General features: G+C 40.5%; 1 protein-coding gene across 9 annotated transcripts in view; it reads right to left on the bottom strand.

The window, feature by feature from the left end:
- LOC104152984 (rho guanine nucleotide exchange factor 28) overlaps window positions 1–22,877 on the bottom strand; it is a 133,258-nt gene that overhangs the window by 62,220 nt on the left and 48,161 nt on the right. For all 9 annotated transcript variants that reach the window (XM_068925499.1, XM_068925508.1, XM_068925502.1 and 6 more), the window contains 4 exons: window positions 21,437–21,617; window positions 17,964–18,036; window positions 13,500–13,546; window positions 11,959–12,019 (listed from right to left, as the gene is read on the bottom strand). In XM_068925499.1, coding sequence (XP_068781600.1) covers window positions 11,959–12,019; window positions 13,500–13,546; window positions 17,964–18,036; window positions 21,437–21,617 — 362 coding nt within the window. The remainder of the gene's footprint in view (window positions 1–11,958; window positions 12,020–13,499; window positions 13,547–17,963; window positions 18,037–21,436; window positions 21,618–22,877) is intronic.

Below are 22,877 nucleotides of genomic sequence, written 5' to 3'. Positions count from 1 at the left end.
TGGGATATACAAGGACTCTCAAACTGAAGCCAGGCAAAATGCCGAAGTGATAGAAGCCAAAGATTGATTAGTGTTCCTTGCTTACTGTTTGTTAATCTGCTGGACCCTGTATTATTGCAAAGCAATTCTTCCCCTCTCCGTGCTTACAGCTTTGGCAGACTTTGGGATGTTGCAGCTGGAAAAGTACTGATAACCCACTCAAAAGTCTGTAGCTCACATCTTTCTAACTCAAATGAGCTCAAAGCTTAAGTGTTATAAAGAAAGATTATGCTGTCATTACAAGAGCTCTCTTTCCAATAATATTTAGTCTGAACAGTATTTTCTCCTTCACACGGTCACCAAGTTAGACAGTGAATCATAAGAATTTTGTAGAGCTGGCACCTTTACAGCACTGGTCTAACCTCATAGCAATGCACAATACAGCTAGTGACTAATTTACAACAAATCCTCCATTCTTATACAGTCTCCCTGAACAACTCGTAGGCAATTAGTATGCAGTAGGAACTCGTTATCCCCTCCCCCAACACTACACAAACTACAATTTTTAAACAGGCTCAAATGTGGCTATACAAGAGCTAATGCAAAAATAGCATGTCCAGTGTTTCTTAACCAACTCCACCAAACACTTCTTTTAGTTACCCCGCAATGTATGCGTTTCTGTACTCCACATAAAGGAGGAGAGGGAACGTGGATCAGCGTAAATGTCAGTTTTTGGAAGATGATGACATTTGAGCTTGTTAACATTCCTTACTTCACTTCAATTATTTTTCAGGCTGCTGAGGTCTGCAGCACTACTTCTGTATTGTGTTTCAAGTGATTCCTCAACCCACATTTCAGTGAGAGATAACAATGTATTTGTTGAAAGAAAATAATGCCAATTCAAATGCAAATTTAATTCAAAACCCATTATACAAACATCTATCAGGATTTAGGCATAAAATAATTATTACACAAGCACTTCATAAAGTGCACACATTACATAAAGCAGAGTTGAAACAGATCATTGTTCTGCCTTTGCCTTAACTGAAGTTCTGCCAGCTTTGTTAGGCCTGAAAAGAATAATTTGCCCCAGACGCTAGAAGCTTTAGACTTTCACTTTAAATATTAGACACTCCCACAGACTTTGTTTGATTTATATGTATAATTAACAACCCCAGGGAACTACAACAGACAATGGATGACTGAAAATACAGAGAGGATATAAATCCATGGTTTAAGCGTCCACTTCAAAATATCTCCACTCCCTGGAATGTCAGGTTCAAACTGCACTGATAAATCCCCTGGATATACTGGAATGCGGGAACTGACGTATCCTTCCACACCTGCACTCCGTCCGCAGCAGTCGCGTACCTCCAACCGTGGCCACAGTTTAGGAGGAAAGGAAAAGACAGAGCATATTTGTTGGATAACTTGTTCACTTAGGAAATGTCTTCCCAACTGCTCAGACACAAAAGACTTCCCCTGCACGCAGCAATATTCCCTCACGTAACCAAGCGTGCTCTCACTACCAACGCGTACTCAAAGCCCTAATTTCAGGCAAGCAAGACTGCCGGCAGAGTTCCACGGGTGAACTGCAGCTTACATTTAAAGAGCGCTGTATTTCTTACACTGGCTTTAAAATCTCACCTTTCAATTTCACTGACTATTCCTTTGTGCTCTTTTCTATGAGAAATGGTAAGTTTTGCTTACTTCTGTGATATCTCCATTTCGGTATCCTTTCTCTAAATTAACCAGCTCTGACTTTTTTCACCTATCCTTCAATCAAAAAAAAGTACACTTACTCACTTCCACTGGTCTTCCTGGACTTCTGGTTAGCCCAGGACGGGACGACCAGAATGGAACAAAAAACACTCACAATGAGGACATACAGCTGATGTATTTAATAGCATTAAACTACTTTACATGCTGAGACATTTACTTTTCTGAATGACCTCTGTACACCGAATAAATGTTTTCACTGACTGTTCAGTTTTTGCCTGCTCTTTCTCTGAAACGAGCAGAGTTAATTTAGAACCTTCTAATACAAATGAGTAATTTAGGATTATTAAATAATTTTTTAAATTACAATCCTATTACATAACACTTAGACTGCAACTATTAAACTTCAGCTATGATAAAAACCTGCCCATTTGTTCCTGCTGTTTATCCTCTCTTTCTTGGACAAGCTTTAGGCTTTTCGCCTGCTTGCCGCAATCTCCCCTGAATAGAATCTGGTAGAGGGATTTGTCAATGACATTCTGAAAGTGCAGATAAATTATCAACCTCTCTTTCCAAACTGTTAGTTGAATATCACTCACTTTATTTGCTCTGTTCGAGCCTTGTGAAAGATTTTTTTTTTCTTGTTTTTAAAACTCTTTCAGGCAGCCATGAAAGACTTTATGCTGCTTTATGCCATGAAGAAGGGCTTTGCCTTACAGTCTTTGGCTAAAAATGTTTTTCTTCCCATTCTTGCACTTTGTGGGATGATCCAATACTCTTCTCACCTGCCAGTCTTCATTTCCAAAGTGACAGCATTTCAGTGGTGACATTTGCATGCAGCTGGCACAGGGATCTGGCAACTTATAAGATAAAAGGTGCTTTCTGGCTGGAAAATATTAACCTTACTTTCCATTAAAAATGTTTTCAATTATGTACACCAAGGTATAGATGTGAAGTGAAGATAATGAACAAATGTTTTTTGTGTGCATTACCTAAGGCCAATGCTTTTGATAAACGCTACTGTAATGTTTTAAATTCTTTCACCCAGCACTTGCCAAAACACATCCGTATGATATAAATGTTTTTCAGAGATATTACAGTCCATTGTCTATTGTCTGACTGTTCCCTCAGCTTGTGGCAAGACGGAAGGAAGTACAGGAATGCAACTAGTATTTGCAGTTTCCATGGAGTGGCACTTTCATCCCTCAGGAGCACGCAGAGGACAGCCTCACAGAGGGACACTGGAGAAGAAGGTGGATTCTCTTTCCTGAAACCCTGCTAAATGAACTCCGCCGTCGGTAACTCTCTGTCTCTGGCAGACCAGCGAGTCAAAATCCCTTTGAGTCAAGTGTCCCCTCTCCAGATGGGGAATGGATGCACATGGGATAGAAAACTGAGCTAGAGATGACAACCTGAACAGCAGGGCTGGAGATGGTCCCCACCATTGGATATGGGTGATGAGAATGACAGAACGACAGCCCAGAATGTCCTATCCAGCTTGTTCTTGGCAGAGTCTCCTGCAACATTAGGGATGAAGTTGATTTCCTCCAGCTTGATTCTGCCCCAGAGCAGCAGAGCCTGCAACCATTTCCCAAAACTGTGCAGTTTCAAAGGGAAAGAAGGCCCTGACATGGAAAGAAGGTGTAGAAAAGGCTAGGTGCCCTTCTCCACTGACCTCTGTGACTGTAGGTGTATGAGGCTTTCCTTCCATCTTCGCTCTGCTTTTGTTAAATAGACCACATCTTCCCATAGAGAGGGTCTGTCAAGATGCCTGGACAAAATATCTCAAAATGGTTTTTTAGATTTAACAATTGCTTTAAAATTCAGTAAATGTGAATTAAAGGCGACTGAAATCAAAGTGCCATCAGCCAGATCCACACACTGAACACATACCAACTCTAATGCTTTTCCCAGCTGCCCATGATTATGTGATGCTTGTATGGACTGCTGTCAGCAAGCGTCACAGTTCTCGTTGGATGGCTCTTCACACAAACCGTTTTCACCACCTCTTCTCTTCTGCCAAGTACCTGTGTTTTTCTGATGAAAATTTATTTACTGGAATTGTTAGAAAACTTTGTCACTTCCCTATTCTCCCCCTCTCTCTTTTCCAAATTATTAATGAATATATTGAAAAATACAGAACCAAGCCCAGATCCATAAGGTCTTGGCACAGGACCTCTTCCACTTTTTTTCATGACCTTTCTTATTGTTTACATTCTGACAGATGTTTCAATTTAGACCACTGTCACTTCTGGACAATTTATTTCCTTAGCCCTTTGCACACGAGGAAAAGTGTGATCTGTTGAGGCCTCTCAGAAGTAATATGGCAGCTTGTGTTTTAAACTATTCAGCAATGGATCTTGATAAGTGCAGGCAGGTATCCATCGGTATGGCAGTATTTGGTGGATCTCCTGTCTCTCTCAGTAGCACTGGGCAGCAAGCATCATCCCTTGCCATCTGAAAGGGGGAGGGGGCTGGAAGGGAGGGAGTAGGGAGTTTCCTGCACTGTGCACTTCCCATGACAAATACACCTGCTTCTCACTGTGTCAAACCTGCTGAAGCTAAGGGGTAATAATTCCAACAGTATGAAAGAACAGTAGTGTTTAACTTCACGGAGCCTCTTCCTCTCACCACCAGTTAATAAAGTGGCATTTTGCTCTCTCAGAGAAGCACAGTCCTGGGTAAAGGCAGATCTCAAACCTGGGCACACTCTGGTATAAGACTAAATGGCCTCGAGACCTCAAATGCTTTAGCTCCTGCTTACACCTCCCTTCTTGCAAGTATTTACCAATCTTTCCATTTAAAAAGCTAAAGACAAAACCCACCCACACTAGAGATGCCTTTTCTGTAATGAGCAGAATGTAGACATTTAGACAGACACTAGGAATATTAATGAAAAATGAAAGTAAGGATATGGTACTACAAATTTGAGTCAATTTTTCATTGACTAATTTGTACAATTTCTTGGACGTTAGCCTAAAAACGAACACAGAACAGTTGCTGTCTTCACAGATACCTTGGTGAGAGCGGCAGGCTACCCTGCCTCTCCCTGCAAAAGCTGTTCTAAGCAGACACCCAAATTTACTGAAGTACTCTAAAGTCAAGGCAGGATGCTGAAGAAGCAGAGTCAATTTGTGTGAACTGCGTTCTGGATTGCTCTAAACTAGAAGGCTTATCAGAAGTCAGTCCAAGTATTTTTATGCTCCACTGTATTTACTTCCATGTGGATATACCCTTTTACCCACGTCAAACACTGTACATGGAATCACATTGCTGTAAACCATCCAGACTGAGAGACCATCCCGTTTAAATTTATATCAAACACTAGCTATTCCCTTGCAGGTATATTTCTAATTACAATGTGATTATGAAATTAATTTAATAATACTTTTAATGTTTCATCTGAAACTAGGAAACTAGTTTCCTTTGAAACTAGGATGAACAGCTACAGTTAGAACAGCTATAATAAGAACATTCTCATTTTAAAAATACTATGTTTGTGATATTCAAGGAATGATGCATTATCCTGCAAAGAGCTATTAGCAATACTTATCTTTCCTTTGAAAACAATTTTTTTGTAAGTGCTAGCACTTAAGTCTTGTTTATTTGGTAAATTAAAGGAGCAATTTACCTTTAAGAATTTTATAGGAATAGCTTTGCATAAGCTATACTAGTAATGTAAAATCCTTGGAGAGCACCTGAAAGGTTGGGATGAAGAAGGATGGCCTCAGAGTTTACAAAGCTGAAGCAGTAAACACATCTCCACCATCTCTGCCCAGTCCTGAGTCAGTGCAGCTCCAAAGTGGATCTATATATGCATGAACTGAGACTTTGTCTCAAACTCTACAGGTTGGGCAGTTTACTGTCCCAGTGCTGGGATTTCACAGTGCTCCTCAGACCCAGAACATCTCTGAAGCCTGATTCATGACTGATTGGCAAAAGATATATACATATATTTTTTTAACAGCACCATTCACCTGATGCGGGTTAGGAAAACAAGCTCATTAATACTACTTTCACGTGATTGCGGTCAGTATGCCCTGACTCTTGAAACAACTGCGAAACAGTTCCAACAAAGTGCATAAAGAGATAATTTGCCTAAATGTTCTCCTTGTCCAGTATCTATTCACATCAAAAGAGTAGCTTGGATACCTAACACAAATGTAGATGGAAAGCCCATTGCTGTTTGTCTCTTATCCTGATGAAAAGGTCTCTGGAGTTTATTTGCAAAAGCTTCAGAATTAAGGGCTAGAGTCAATAAAAATCGTTTCCTAGTTTCTGCTCCACAGAGGCTTGCACAAGCCCCAGTAACATTGAGAACTCACATGGCTTTACATGAAAGTAAACTGAAGTTTGAATTGGACCTGGTTCTTACTGAAGTTTCGCCAATGACTTGCTTGTTGAGTCTACACTTATGCTGGCAGTCTGCACTACCAGAAAGTTCACCAAAGACTAATTTCTTTAAAAACCTAATTTTCCATGTTTCAGGGAAGATTTCAAGGGAAGGGCAGCCTCTCAAGGAGGAAGAAAGTTGAGAAATGTGTTCATATGTGCAATTTCAAGACTACAACTATTCTCTTCACAATTTATTTCTGGATTATATCTCACATTTGAAGAGTAACTTGACATAAGATATATCCCAGATTGTATATTTACATTAGCGTGAAATGAGACCAGGCAGAAGACAGGCAAATGAGCCTATTTAAACACCAGAAAAAAGAGCCTCTTTCTGAAGGATTATTTTGTTGAGCAAATTTGTTTTGGATTTTAGGCAGAGGAGGAGGACAAGTTCTGGGAAGCCAGACAGCACATGTTTGTAACTTGTTCATTTTTCTTTCTGTCTTCCTTTTGAGGTTAACTTGAATTATAACGTCTCAGAAAATCAAGAGTGGAGGAAACTCCAAGAAACAAGAGCAAGCTTGTTTTAGTGCTTAATGCTGTTTCTTCCAGATTTCTCCACAGCTTTTTAATTAAGCTCAGTTCAGGCTCACATCCCAGGAAGATTTTACTTCCCTCATCTTCTGTAGCTTTCAGCTATTCAGCAGTCCTCAATATTCAATTGTTTATAGACAGTTCAAACAGATGAGAATGTTTCATTTGCTGAAATAAACTAGAACCAACTATCTGTCGTTTAAAGGTTGTTTCTAGCAGGACTCTGACTGATAAGCCGCAGGTTAAGCCTCTCATCTGCAAGGCGCGTGGAACTGCACAACAGTTTTGCAGAAGCAGAAAAAGCAACATAAGGATCTCTGAGAACTACAGTGAAAAAGGGCAGAATATAACTGTCACAGTCATTAAAAGAAAGCTGCAGTAACAGCTCCACAGTTTTCTTCAGCTATTATGTTTCTCTGCCACTTTCAAACCATCCACCCTTTAAATAAAAACGGGGTTTTAAAAGAGCCTCTCTCTACAGCAAACATGCAAGTGTTACAGTGTCTCTTCCTCACCTCACTCACTATGGTGTTTCTCACTTCACAGATAAGTAACTGAGACGCATGGAAAAGAGAAGTGACATGCCCAAGGTCATACTGTAAATCTGTAACAGAGCAGAAACTGAAGTAAAGGCCTGCGGCTTCCTGGACTAGGGATACAATAGCCAGATCACCCGATCTCTCTCGAAGCTTACGAAGGGAAGTGCAGGATTGAAAGTTGCTAGGAAAAAACAAAGCCGACCACAAATACATAAGATCTGCGTAAGCATTTATCACAGAACTCCCATAACTGCCTCAATAGGCAACATTTAATATACAAATTTCACTTCTCTATGAATAGCCATAACTATTTCCTGTAGTCCTAATACCAAAACAGGCATACTTGACTCAAAGCAGTTCCAAATGCAAATATTTTGCCCATCAAAAACAAAATACAAACAAGGATAAAAAGCAAGAGAAAAATCTGACCTAAATCAGCAGAAGCACTAATCATTTTACAGACCTAACAAAAGTCGTGTAAAGGCAGGAATCCAGACAGCGGGACAATGCTTTTTTTTTTTGACAAAAAAAACTTTCAAGTCTTACCAACCACGGTAAGGAAATCTAATTAAAAAAGAACAAAACAGTAACATTCAAAACAGATTTTCTGCAGATTACAGTGCAGCCCTACTGGTTTGCACAGAGAAAAAGATCATTATGTTCTGTTCCTTAAACTGATCTGTGGTTAAACTGGGATTTCTGGAGAACCATGCAAATCAAAGGACAGACTCAACTAAAAATGTTTTGTAGCTGCCTGGTCACATACAGAGAATTGCCAAAAATTTGACATCAGGATTTTTGTGGGTTTTTTTTTTCTTTAATCTAAGTGCAAAACATGGCTCGCAGAATTTTTTTCACCGCCAGCAGAGCAAACAGAATAGATTAGACAGACACAGAATCCACCACTAGGTCACTGGCACTGTAACTAGGTCAGCAAGGAAAATATTGTGAAAAATTATCAGTATCCTGCCTTCCTGAAGTTTGGGGGGGGGGGGGGGGGGAAGCTGTACTTCCTCAGAAGAAAAGCTGGGGTTAGATTTTTCTTATTGGAAAAAAGAAACTTTTGCAGCTTTACAAATGGCCTTGTGAACATCCTCTTTCCAAACCAGCTATGCAAAACAGGAAGGAATTATAACTTTAAAAACATATGCCCTGCTAAAACCATCACATGCCCAACAGTAACAGCATTCAGCTGTCACCTCCTAGACACCCTCCCAAAACGTACAGGGCTGCTGACTCTGAGGATGACAATGCTTGGCAATCATACATATGCTTAATATTGAAAGAAAGAAAAAAATCTTTTTTGTTGCTTCCCTTTTCGTTTCTTTCCTTCACTCTCCCCAACAGGATATTATTTTTCTCTCTCAATCCTTCCAGTATGTTTTCTTCCACTGAAAACAAGTCTTTTTTTTTTTTTTTTTTTTTTTAAAACACAAAACAGATCTCTATCAATTTCCAGTAGAGAGAGAGAGGGGAAAGATCTGCAGGTGTGACTAGCATCAAGCTCAGGAGTCTAAACACAACCCAGTGTTCAGGCTAATCTAGCATCCTACTGTGCCCTGCCATCTACTCTTATTCCATCAGTTCCTGAATATGGCAAAGCCTCCTTGCAGTAGAAAACATCCAGTGTGGTTCACAAGGCTTCGCAGCAGTTCCCTTGGGTGCCTGCCCCCACCCTCGCCAGTGGCGGGGGCTCTCCAGCCCTCCTAGAGGATGGGAGGCTCCCCACACAGTACAAGCCAAGGGCAATAATCCTAAAAATTGAACTAGAAGACTCAAGTGGTGCCCAAGGCAGCCAGGTCCCAAACCAAAAATGAAGACAAGGAGCAGAGGAGATAGTACCCTTTTGGAGTCCTACTGAGCATTGCCAGCATGCCCTGCCACGATACTCCCAAAGCACCAGGTATCCAGAGCTGCCAGGTCAGGGGGGAAGAGCCAGAACGCTGCATGTGCTTGAAATGTGGGAACAGGGGAGGTCTTTCAGGAGCTGCCCTGATTAGACTGATTTTTGGTAGAGGTTTCTAAAAGTAAGAACCATGTGGGAAAAGAAGAGAGAAGCAGGAGCAGGAGAATTTACACTCATTCAAAGACACCCATTCAAAAAGCACTAATATTCTTCCTCTTAGAAGTACTCTTTGATTTACGCATCCAACTTCCTAGTGAGACTCCAAAGTCTGCTCGTTTCTATTCATTCTTCTTCACTCAACGCCCCCTTAGCTGTTTTCCCTCTTCCTCTCCCCCACTGACAACCATTTCCATTTCTCTCCTTATCCCCCACTGTGTGCTTTTCCTGCCAAAAATGTTGCCATTTAACAACAATGCCAAACAAACAATTTTTTAAAAAGAAATTTAAGGCAATCCGGGATAATAAAACCATGACATCTAGCAGTATGGTTATATGGGTCAGGTTAGAACATATACTGATTTTTGCATTCAACTAAACTACTAAAACCAGTTAAAGTCAACTTCTAAGTTATTCAACAAACTGCATTTCCATTCTTCTTCGGCCCTTCCCACTTGCACCTTTCATACCACATCCGACAGCCTGCCTTCTCCCCAGCCTGCACATTAACCCCATCAGCCCTCACACACAACACTGATCGGAGGCCCTCCAGGCTTTGTTGAGGTCAGTGGCAAAATCCCATCAGATGTCTGTTACGAGCATTTCAGCCGAGTTCAGTACTCAACAGGGAGAGGGGCGAGGAAAGCCCAGGGTGCAGCAGGCAGACAGTCCATATTCCACTACTTACGCAGGATAAGCACATTTGCAGTTATGGTGACTTACATCTAAAACAAGCAGAACTGACTTCACTTCAATTTCTCCACAAACAGGCCAACCTCTTAAATGTACTATAGTGTAATTAAAATTTAGGGAAGAGATAAAGGGTGGGTGAGTACCTTTTTCAGATAGAAGGTAAAATAGGTAATCTTCTTAGTTATAATATAAGCTGAGCCTGTGCTCAGGACAAAACGTACATATATATATATATATATGCATGCCTGTGTATGCATATTTGTATATATTTATATATATATAGGTATATGTGCATGCATTTATATAGGTATTTATATTTTTATATACACATATGCACACACATATATACATAAGTATGTAAAAAAAATAAACAGGCCTAAGAAAATGCATCTAAATCAGTTTCTAAGCACTTAAATCCTGTTCTGAGTTGTATGTGAATACACTGTGTTTCACTCAAAAGTTCCTTGCAGAATCTACACCCTGTCACTCCTAACTAGAAGGACGAATTAGGGTCAAAGTCGCCCGCCTGTTCCTGCAGAGGACCCAGGATCTGCCTGCAGCTGCCCATTCAAGCATCAAAGAGGAGACAGACTGAGCTGGTCTGAAGCTAGAGGGCCTGGCTCCTGTTCCAGTGTCACAAGCATCACTGTGTAAATGATGCCTTAGAAAGAAAAGGCATTTCAGGGGTAAGAGAAAGAAATATCAGCTACAATTTCAGAGTGGAGAACTTCCACTCTGCCAGCTCTTAAGCTACCTTATGTTCCCTCCAGATGGTGTAACTGGAGCTGAGACTGGAGCATGTGGCTTCAGATTAGCAATCTGTAATCACTCCCCAATGGCTCCACACCCTCCTACACTGAGATGCAGTCCAATAATTTGGTTTTGCTTGACAAAACAGATTTGATCAAATGGGCACTAACATCTCACATATATGCACTGTATTTTTGTGAAAGATGGGGACTGCTACTCTGTGCTATGCACAAAGCACTTAAGTCAGAATATCTTTGAACATTACTACTAGAATAACTACTACTAGTAGAATAACAAACTATTTTTGCTACTACTCCTGATTCCCTTGTGCATCTCCCATATTCCTTGGATGGGAGAGTAAAACAAGTATGATAACATTTTTGAAGTATAGGCATCCGACACCACAATGATTAGAAGAACTAAAAACTGGACAATGATTATAAGGAGAGATTATTATTAGAATATGCTGCCAGGTTCTTATTTTACACCTTTGTCTCTGAATTTACTTCAGCTCATTTCTCTTTAGCATATAATACCTACATTCCTGCACATATATATCCCCTCCCTTTTCACACACACAGAGTAACTCTTAGTTCTGCAGCCACCAAAGTTCGCATATGGCCTGTCTGAACGCCACCATCTCAGCTCCTCCGTTCGAAGGACAGCATTAGACCATAGGCAAACTAAGCCAGCCTGGCTCTCTCTGACTGGTACAGCAGCTGCCACTGGCAAAGCTCAGTTACTCATTGTCTTTTTCCTCTTTACTCTGCTTTGCATGAGCCAGTGTTTGCATTTTGTTATTGGAGCTCTTCCCAAACCTGAAATTATTCCTCACTGTTCCCTATGGGTCTCATTCGATAAATGTACTATCTAGTGTAATTCGCTATAGTCTTTCTACCAGTCCTACAACACACTTATCACACTTATCAATACACTTATCACTGTAGCATCTAAACATTTTTTCATGCTTTGTTTAATCTTTAGCCACGTATGCTAGTTCTATTAGAATTTATTTTAAAGGGTTTTATTCCTGCATCAGTTAATACACTGCTGAATAATCCTAGAATATCACGATACTGTGTGAACACACAAGCTATCTATCCCAGAGGTGTATCAGAAGAGGCTCCTCACGGACATAAATATGAATGACTTGATCCTTTGCCAAGCTATGCTGCAAAGTCAATAACTTTCACATTATTTTTAAACAAACTGCCTTGTGTGTATTTGGCATTACAGTATAGATCACTAGCTTTTTGGAAGTCAAAATGATTAATGATTTCTTACCTATGCCCGACAACACATGATCTTCATTCCCTTTAGAAGGAACCACAGAATCTCTGAAAGGCTAGAAAAATAAAACTTGAGCTAGCTCTTTGAAGATAAATGACAAAATTTGAGCCATTTTAATAAACACAATAGATAACGCCACTCCCAGACTCTATAAAAGATATGAGTATGAATCATAAAGCTGACACTACAGGCTCAAACAACCAACGAAGAGAAGTCCAACCCAAACTACATCCCACTTTCCATGCAAACTCCAACCCCCAGTTTGCTCTTCCCTTACGAACTTAGCCGCGCTCTGACTAGTGAACACAGTGTTTTAGACAAGAGTAATCAATTTCCAAGAGGGCTCCTTCTCTATTACCTGAGTTGTTCACTCCTGTAGAAATATCACAGATCAGTCTGTTCTTTTACAGAGTGAGGCATGGCCTTTATTGCCACCTCAAAAGAGACAGGCAATATGGTACTAGAATGTTTTCCCCCAGCAAGACATATGAGTGCCACGCTCTGCCCCAACATAATTTTTCAACGTAGACTCCAAAAGCATACAGAAGCATACTCATAGCAGTAACACAATCTGTGTCATCTCAAAATTGTAACATCTGAATCCCAAAGAAATGACTGATCTTCTGCATAGTTGTCAATTAAAAAATGCTAAAGAGGTTGTTCTTTTATAATAGTGATCCAATAAAATTCTCCAAAACTCAAATGTTAGCAGAAATTAATCGGTATACCCTTTGGAGAAGTTATTACCATTACCAGATTTGCCAATTGTTTCTCTCAACCTAAATCACTGTTTTAGCTTCATACCAACTGAGCTAATAATCAAGCTCCTTTTTTGAAGGGTGATAAAAATATAACTAAGACAAAGTTCTGGTTTTGCAACCAGATACACAAAAATAAAAAGTAGAATATAAAAACAGGGAACAAATACAGGTGACTAAGCATAATGGGATTTTTTGCAAATACTGTTCTCCTCTAAAGGCTGCTAGATAACTCCATGTTAAAATCCATCTGAAAGACAATGGAAGCTGCCTACTTTTTACATGAATCACTTTTCCCAGTCAGTCCCAATCAGTTTTTGACAGGTCTGCATCTGATCTAAGAAACAATCCAGTTAAGGATTCACAGTAACCCAACAGATACTTCGCAGAGACTGACTCCTCAGACATAACGAATCGTGCCATCTTAAGGGTGAAGCTTGTGCATATAGGAGATGGGTTTTGCCCCTGACATGCTTGAAGCTGAATTGTACGCTCCCTAAAGGAACCAAGGATCACCACAAACACAGGAGCTTTCCGGTCCAAAAGTAGAGCTTGCTTTTTCGACCTAGATTTCCGGCCCACAACCACGTAACAGGTTCCTTCAAATAATAATAATCTAAACACGTAACTATTCCCGCAGGATAGGAATGGACAGGAAACATCGTTTGGCAGGCATTCGTCATCTTATTTATTTGTTAGCTCTGGGAGGTGCTCAGATAGCCTAGCAGAGGTTGTTCTTCCAAAACTTAAACTATTTGTATAAGGAGAAATCTGTACCTTCACATCATCCTGGGACAATTCATCCGATGCCAAGTTCACAGGACCTGTAAAAGCAAAGAATCCTTCTTTAAATAACAAACAAATTCAGTTTGGGTCTGCATTGGTTTGTGCTGCTGATCTCTCTCCTTTTTTCAAATAGAAGGGGGGAAGCAATGAGCAAACAAACATGCTGGCAAGCCAGAACAATGGCCCTTTGCAGCCCCTGCATCTCCCCAAACTGGCATTCCAGTGGGCACAATACGAGCGAGATGCACAACAAGTGCTATGTTATTGGCATGAGCCAGTTATGAACAGGCTATTGAAATTAAAGAGACAGGAAAATATGGTGATTCGTCAGCTAGCTACTGATTAACCCTAAAGCGCTCAAAAGACCAGCAATTCTAAAAAAGCTCTGCCTCACACAAACTGCGCAGAGCCACTGGGCTGGTTTTTTTCTGAAAAGATTAGATGCATTTTTAAAATTAGGCCTTGCTTTTTCACAAAAACAAAATAAAACAAAAACTTAATTTCTATCACTCTCTTTTTTATAGTTTCTTTTCCAGATCATAGGAAAGGACACAGTAAATACAAAAACAACGACTGCGCTTTGCAAATTTTGCCCAAACACAGCCTCCAGCACTACTGTAAACCAGCAAAGAGGAGTAATCTGGCTACTGGAATGCAAATTAACATCAGTGTCCCCAGGGCTTCCAGGGGCATCATTATTTTGTAAATATATTTTAAATAATAATAATTATATCACCACAGTTATGCTAGTAAATATGTTTCTTTTTATACTGAATATTTTAATTTAAGGTTCAGGTCTGTTCTCAGGCATACAGACACCTCTCCATACTTCAGCTCAAGGAAATGAATATAAGCACGACTCAGCAGCCAATACAGCACGTTTTGGGGAACCGCCTTGAGGAACAGCGGTTCTTTCAGGACCTCTCTCCTTTCATAGTACTGCACAAAGTCTAAAAAAAAAAGCGCCTTATCAATATTCCTTTGGAAGAACAACTCAAAGACAGCTGTTTGTCATCTAAATGACACAAGCTCCAGCAACCACGACACCACCTGCAGTTCTCTGTAGGATGAAGTTCTGGGACGCAATATGGACCCCCTGAAATCAGTGTGCCTGCTGTCAAGGACCTCAGCAGTACCTCTGGATGCTGGCTTGAGTCAAGACCACAAAGGATTAGGTCCATGCTAATCAATATCTGGATTGTTAACTTTTAATTGATTCACTTTATTTAATTACCTTCTGCTACAATCAAACTGACCTTCCCTTTCACTCCAACGCTACCTGCTGCACTACTAGCAAGGCGGTGCAACAGTTGCCACCCTTGCGCAGCGGCGATGCCTCTCGCCTGGGGCAGGGCGCACACTGCGCAAGGTGCACGGGGCCAGCAGCACCACAAGATACCACTTGAGCAATTCCTGACTCTGCCCCAAGCTTGCTAGGCAGCTTTACGTAAGTAATTTTATCTCCCTGTTTTAATTCTCCGTTTGTTAACTGCTGCTAATAATTCCCTTCCCCTGCGAGAGAACCAGGCATGCTGGGAAGCACTCACATCTCTTGGGGCAAAGCAACAGGAAAACAAAATGCCTAGATGTAAAACTGGGGCCTACAGGATGGTCGTGAAGACGGTTCCAGGGTCTACCAGCTTTAAGGCCCAAAAGGTGCCCTGGACTGGCAATAAGTCTACAAATCAAGTTCTAATACATTAAGCACAATCACAAAGCCCAAATTACTATACAAATCACTCCTGCCATCAAAAAAATCATCCCAGGCACCACTTAGTCTGTTCCTTCTAACTATTTCTTCTGTAACTGTTATCATAGAACCTGACTTTAAGAAGTTCAGTGGGAGAAGAGGAAAAAAGCTAAATTTCTGAAAGCTCATTTCAAGAAAATGAATATCCAGGTTCCTCTTTTTGTGGTATTGACATGCAATTGGCATTACTGCTACTCAGTCTTACAATTCTTAAAGAAAAGCCGTTTCCCCTATAACTAGTAGTTACCCTACAGAAGTAAATGGCTTATTGCTCCAGATACCTGTATGCAGTTAAATTATGGACATAGAATTTCAAGGTCAGCAAACATGGAAAAGAGCAAAAACTACTGAATTAACCAAAACTATTTCACCTTTGCTTTATATCTTTACCGGATAACGTACCATTCCATGTATTACTTAAGTTGCTATGGGAGAGTCACTGCTAAGCTAGTAGCACCACCTTACACTAACCCACTGCTTTGGTTTGATTGCATTTCACAACAAGCAACATACTTTCTGCAGCAACCTTTAGCAGATAACACCTCAGAGCTTCTGATAGCATTGTGTTTTAAAGGTTTGTTGACCTTGACTTTAGGCCCACCTAGAAGTGAGCAAGTATTACATGTTAGAACTGCAGCTGTTTTAAAATTGGAGGGGGGATCCTGTTATGACATTAATGCACCAAATTAATGCCCTGAGCTTAGGGACTAATTTGTAAAGGAGTTTCACTGAATGCAACTGAGAACATGGTAAAAAGTACTCTGTTAATCATTTCATATGATTTCCGCTTGTAGCAGCAACAATTTTAACTAAATTTCTTGAATGCTTGCTAATAAGAGCATAAGACAGACTATTAGTCATCAGTTGTATTAATGACTTCTCAATACCTGGTTTTGGTGGTGGTTAGCAAAAAAGGCAAAATAAACACTCAGTGGATATGGATGCAATACAGAAACCAAAAACAGTATCAAAACATGGGAAGATCAAAAAACTTTACTGCCTATCAGCGTAAAAAGGACTCTTCATTTTTACAGGTAGATAACACAAAATGCAAAATTTACTAGTTTGATTATTACAGCTTGCTTGTTCAAGTCTTGGATCCTGCCAAAACGTGGCATACTCTTCTTGCCATTGACCTGAAGTGAGAATGCTTTTTTTAAACCAGACACAAAACAACTCTGTTTCACCAAAGCATTGAATTATTGCCTTCTATTGAAAACACTAAGAGGCAGGTGCCCAAACATCTTTGTGAATCTCGGCTTGGCAGAAGAAAGTGGATCAGAAGCTTTATCATCAGAATTCAGGATAAGACTAGACATCCTGAACGTGCGATTCCCTCTCCGGGGGGGGGGCCGTGTCCATTGATGTTCATTATTGGCTTGCCCCAAGTCAGACCAAATTAAAACTACCTAAGGCAAAACGTCACAGTAATCATCCCGCAGAACTTGCACTGCCCAAGCTACTGCCACACACAAGTGTTACCAGTCTGCACCGTTCACCTTCCATCTGTGAAGAGCCACACGAAGATGATGCTAGCCAGACTACGGCGCTCAGACTGATACACAGAACCAACCTGCACGCTATGTTATCAAAGTCAGCCACATACCTTGTAAATTGCTGCTGTAAACTTACAATAACAGCTTCACAGTCTGCAAGGTTAGTAACTGTCTTTGTCTCTCTGCAATTTTACATTCTGTCAGCATTACACTTGTTGCCTGAACACTGCTGGAGAATTTCTAACACTAACAAGGAGCTACACAATCGTTGTTTCCCTGGTGTATTCATTCACTTAAAGTTACTAGCTGATGCCATTTGGAATTGTAGACCAATTCTCTTCTCTCAGTCTGGCCTTGATCACGTAAAACGCTTATGCAGGTGCTCATATTCACGTGGATTTCAGTAGGACTGCCTCCAGCACAGCAAGTTTGCAGGTTTGGAGCCCTCTCACAGAACTAACCATTTTCAGCTAGTCACCTCCTCCATATATAGTGCCAGTCATATAAACAAATGACAATCTGATAGAAACTTTTAATTCCTGACAATCATATGTAAATGCCCACAGTGCCATGCTTCTGATTCTTAAGGATGTCTTTTTTTGTGGTTTTCTTTTCAATTATAAGAGATTCCTGTTCTAAGGTACATAAGGCTGTATCTTGGTAGAGAGAGAGCATTCCCATCAGAAAGCACAGTCCTGCAATCCTTATAGAGGTAAACTACTCCCCAAAATACTGAATGTCTAATTGAGATACATGGGAATTTCACCTCAGTAAAAAAGTCTGGGCTAGTTCCCAAACCTATTCATATGGAACGTAATTCTTTTTTAATCTGCTCTTATCTTATTAACTTGATTTATTTGGTTTTACTGAATTTGCAGGCTGGAGCATTAGTTCAGCTAAATACTGCCCTCTCCTGGAACTTACTGACACTTTTGTTGCTCCTACAATAAAATCAGTAAGGTTTTTCCAATCACTACAAAGGCCTTAATGTTTTGTAAACAATTTCAGTTTGACATTGGAAAATTGATGCTCTGCAGGGAGTATCATGATTTACACAACTCTTACAGCGCATGACTTGGGTATTCCACTGTCAGGTCTCTCATGTCATATGAACTATGTGATCTTCCTGAATAAATAAATGGTTTAAGCGTTTGTGCCAACTTTCCAGAGTTTTTAAAGACTGTAACGTTATGGAATAAAAAACTGTACCTTCTACAGAGCTTGTTGTACTGCAGGGCATTTTTGGACCTTCCACTGTCTCAACTTGGTTTGAATTAATACTCTATAAAAAAAATCAAAAATGACAGTAACTGTATTGGATACCCACAACATTTAGGTGATTACTCGAAAATGAAGTTAAAGACTAGTAAACAAATATGTTATAAATAATATTAAAAGGATCGATAGAGATTCCCCAGAGCATTGGTTGCCCCTGGGAGGAAAATCAATAAAATGTTTTCAACTACAGACAGAAATTACTTTCTACTTACAATACACAAGGGATCTAAAACATCAGATTTAGCATTTGTACTTCACCATTTATAACTTTCTTCTCTATGAGAAAAGAAACACAGGAGTCAAATCTGTTCAAAACAGCTAACCTTGAAAGCATCCCTCCAAAGTGAGAGGTTTTTACAGACAGGGAAACAGAAAGGAGCCTCCGTGAGGACTAAGCCCTGACTTGGTGGCCAAGGCTGGCCAGAAAGCAGGACCCGCTGCCACCCAAGCGCCTGCTCCCCGGCCGGGCTGGCCCCTCCATCCGCTCTCTGCCTCCTCCCTGCTATATTGTCCCCGCTATTGGCAGGAAGAGGGGGCAAATCCAGTCCCTTATTTTAGCATTAACCTTCACAGATTACAAGAAAATGGGATGGGGAAGACAACGTCTCCTTTTGTGCTAATCTACACCTTTTGTTGCTTTTAGTCTTTTCCTTCTGCAGTTCGGTTTCCTGTATACGTCTCATCTAACAAAGCAGCAAGTAGAGAAAAGGTTCGGTAACGTAAGTATGAAAGAACAAAGTCAGGGAAACACTGGGCTGAATTTTGTGGACAAACTGTTCTGAAAGCTGCATAGTCGTCCAGCTAGCCATACCCTACCTTGCTGGGGCTGTCGACACTTTTCTCTGCCCCTGCAAGTCTGTCTGTTTTCAAGACTGAGTTTCCTGCTCCTGCAGCTACTGGGCAGAAACAGGCTTCTGGATTCACCTCCTCCTTGAGAAATTACTAAATCTATCTACACCAGGCAAAAAAATTACTTTATAAACATAAATGATCGTAATCATTTCAGATAATTATCCTGGTGAACAATTTGCCTCATTTTGTTTTTTTTTTTTCTTTTGCTTTTTACCCTGACACCATTTCACATTTGGCATTTAGTCCCTGGATTTCTTCTCTCACAGAGGATCTTTCCCCTGCACTGGCTGCACTACCTCCAGCAAAAGATACTGCCAAACGTATCCCCTTCGCTGGCTGATGAGGGCTGTTATTCACAGTGTCAGATTAAGCACGCAGACATAGGGCTTGTAGTGCTCCCTCCCTCCAGTTTTCCTCCAAGGGCTGGTTGCGCAGTCCCTGCAGCCTCGCTGATGGACACTGCTGCCACTGCTGCGATTTTTGCACTGAGGAGCTTGTTAAAGATCAAATAATTCTGAGCTCCTTCTCATCATCTGCAGAAATCCCTCCTCCATGCTGCCTAGCAAACTCACTACATCCATGGGTTTCAACTGTTTTGACATGCAGGGCCCCTAAAGGTTTCCAATGAAAGCATAGTTCCCTGTATGGATAACTCAAGCTTACTGACACCATTGCTTGTTTTAACTTTTTTAGGCTTGTCAGGAATAGTCCAGGGACTGATAGGAACCCACAGACCAAACACTGAAAAATATGCACTAGAAAGACTGGGATTTTCTTGAGTGAATTAAGATAAAAATAGTTTGTGCTGTTGCCTAAGCCATCTATTTCATACACACAAATCCAATGCTTCATATCATCATAACTGAAGCAAGCCCTTTCTTTTTAGTGCATGGCTTTTTCTGACCTAAACCTAAAATAGCAGTGTGGTCATTTATGTGGTATCAAGATACAATAAAATAGATGTACAGTCTTAATCTGCTGTAGATGAGCTGAATACTCCACCACAGCGACAAATGCTACTTCTATTTTAAAAAGACTATGTATTTTGAAATCTGCAGTGCCCACCTTATGCTTTGGATCCAGCTAAAGGCTGCAAGTCCTTGTTTGCAACAGAAAGAAAATGAATTTTACCTTACCATTTGCTTATAATACACAATCTAAACACGATAGTTTGTTTGTCCCCCCACCTCAGGATGACACGTGCTATGTAGAAAACTAACTAAACCATGTGATTTTCTCCATTACTCTGGCTTATTTCTGCTGTGTGCTAATACTCTTAACTAAAAGTAGTGCAGTACTGATACTGAGGGTGGGGGGTGCCCACAAAGCAGGATCTAGACTGCAGCAACTACAGGAATGAGCAGAAGAGAAACCCACAGCTGAAAGTTGGTTTTGCAACCTTTAAGGCTATTTGTCTCCTAAAACCTTGCAAACATCTAACACACCACACTTTTTTCCCCCCTTTCAAAGGCTGCAAGAAGAACAAAGATTTGATGAGTACAAGAAAAAGCCAATGACATAAATAACAATGCATTCATTCTTCATTATAGTCTTAGTTTTGCTATTGGGTTTACTATCGTTTCCACGGAAAAGCTGCACACAAATTGGAGGCATTCTACAAGCTACAAATACGGAATAACTTTTTTCTACTGGAACAACTAAAAATCTTGGCAGTGACTATATAAGATTATATGCAATGATTATATGAGAAATCACACTTGAAGTTTTCCTGTTAAACACACAGATCATGTTTTAAGTTTTAAAATCATGTCTAATACAGTAAAGATAACTCAAGGAAAATTAATATGTAAATAAGGAATCCTGAAATAAAACATGGAAAATAAAAGCTAAAATTTAAGACTAGAAAACGAAAAAGCAAAAGCATTTTAGTACGTTTTTAGCTCACTAGTTTTATGTAATCATGCGGACTCAATCCAAAAATGCAACTGCGTTATCTGCATAGCCTTTAAAGAACTTGAGTTTTCAACTATTACCCTCTTTACTTAAATTTAGGCACGTCCTGAAGGATATCACAACAGTATTCCAGACACCTTACAGCAAAATAAGACCTAATACACCATAACTAAATTCCTCTATGGCAAAAACTCTTTCTAGCCTGCAGTTCTGCTGTATCTAATACACTGGGTAGCTCAGGTTTGTGACAAAGGCTCCCAGGCACTGTGCTAATACAAAGAAGAATGGAACTAAATTAAATATTTAAAATAACCAATGGGAATACGAACAGCAACTGAACCAGAGACAGAGATCCCAGGTGTAGAGCCCACACCAATTCAAAAAGAGCTTGGAAGGTAAAGGAGAATTTGAAAAAGTTCTCAACACCTCCTACCCTCCAGCTTCACACATACAATTAGCTACATTAACCCAAAGCTGAAGCCCACACGATAAACCTTCGTTACACTGACCATTACTGAAACAGGCGCAGTTTAAACCAAAAGACTATTCAAGAAAAACATATCCAGCTTGAGGAGTCTATAGCTGGAAACTATTGGAAAAAAACCTGTGACAGTGCACTGAGCTGGACTGGTACCTACCTTGTAAAGAAGAGGTCTGTCCCAGAAGTATTTTCTGAAGAGTTTAATGTCCGACTCCAAGAAGTGTTCTGCGGTGTGGTTAAATGTCAGTGTTAGAGTTCCTGATGAATGAACAAACCGTAGGCAGGCACCCTCGCTGAGCTCAGCTCTCGAAATGTCAAACGAATGACTGCCCTGGAAACTGAAACAACATGCTCTTTAAACCAAAACAGATGCTCTGCGCACAGGTAGAATGAAAACATAAACACAGCACGCTTCCTGCCTGCCGTCGGCACGGACCTTCAGTAGGCTAACGTGCTCGCTATACAAACCGGGGGCAGAAAATCTGAAACATCCACCCAAAACACAGCTGGGCAAATAAATACTTGCCAATGACTCCATTCAGGCCTAAGAAAATTCAGCTACTTACAGGCGTCAGAGGGGAAAAAACAATGACTGCACTAGAAATGATGGTTTCTAGCTAGTAAAATACGCCAGTAACAGCAAGCCATAACAATACCTATTTCTCCGTATTGCTGTAAATTAGCAATAGTACCTTTTCCTGTTAATGTTGCCATATATAGTAGTAAGACGCGACTGGCAGCTAGCAGGTTTATTATCCCAGTACAGTGAAAAGCAGAAAGTATCTCAAGGGAATACGGCATTGTTTGGATGTTACAAACAAATGAGACATTCATAACATAATGTACTGTGTCAGTGTTTTAAGTAATTTTCTCAGACAAACTGAAGCATGCGTAATTCTCTCGCATAAACTATACGGTGCGCGGAGCCAGAACCGAAAGAGCCACATTCCAAAATAAAAATGTAACGGAATTCTTGCATATTTTCTCTCTTTGCAAAGAAAAGCCAACAGGGAGAACAGGCTTCTGATAACGACCGTTTGGTACCACAAGACACATATACACCATGCAGCTCCTCAGGTCTGCACAGATGCAACTTCAGACAGCCGAATCATGCCAGAAGGCACTTGTCCTTTAAGCCATTTGTCAGCGTGTGGCAGCTCTCTGGCAAAAACAGCCTCGGAGCTGCAGGACTGGGTTTGCTACTGACTCTCCCTTATTTATTCAAACCCAAGATTTTACAAAGGTCACAGAGCCTACTGAGGCCTTTGTGAAACTCAAGTCCTTCGCTTCTGCTTATATCTCTTTACGTCTATATACATTTATTTTTTTTTTAAGGGATGTCTTTACTTGTTAGTAATAGGTCTGGATCCAGCTGCAGTAGTGCCACTGTGAGAGGTACCTAATGGCACGGCTGACCCTCCATTACTTAATGCAGAGCATGTTGGGCATGGATAACGGAGGCTCCAGGGCCCTCCCTGGCCACTACGTGCTCTCTAGTTATTAACAAGTTAGAGCACTACCGTAAACCCTTCACAGCTATTTTTATCACTTATGCTGTTTATAAACTTGTTCATTATTTCTGAGTATTTATTTGCATT

The sequence above is a fragment of the Struthio camelus genome, chromosome W (genome assembly GCF_040807025.1).
Source record: "Struthio camelus isolate bStrCam1 chromosome W, bStrCam1.hap1, whole genome shotgun sequence".
In the NCBI taxonomy this organism is placed as follows: Eukaryota; Metazoa; Chordata; class Aves; order Struthioniformes; family Struthionidae; genus Struthio; species Struthio camelus.
This window is presented reverse-complemented; position numbering and strand designations above follow the sequence as displayed.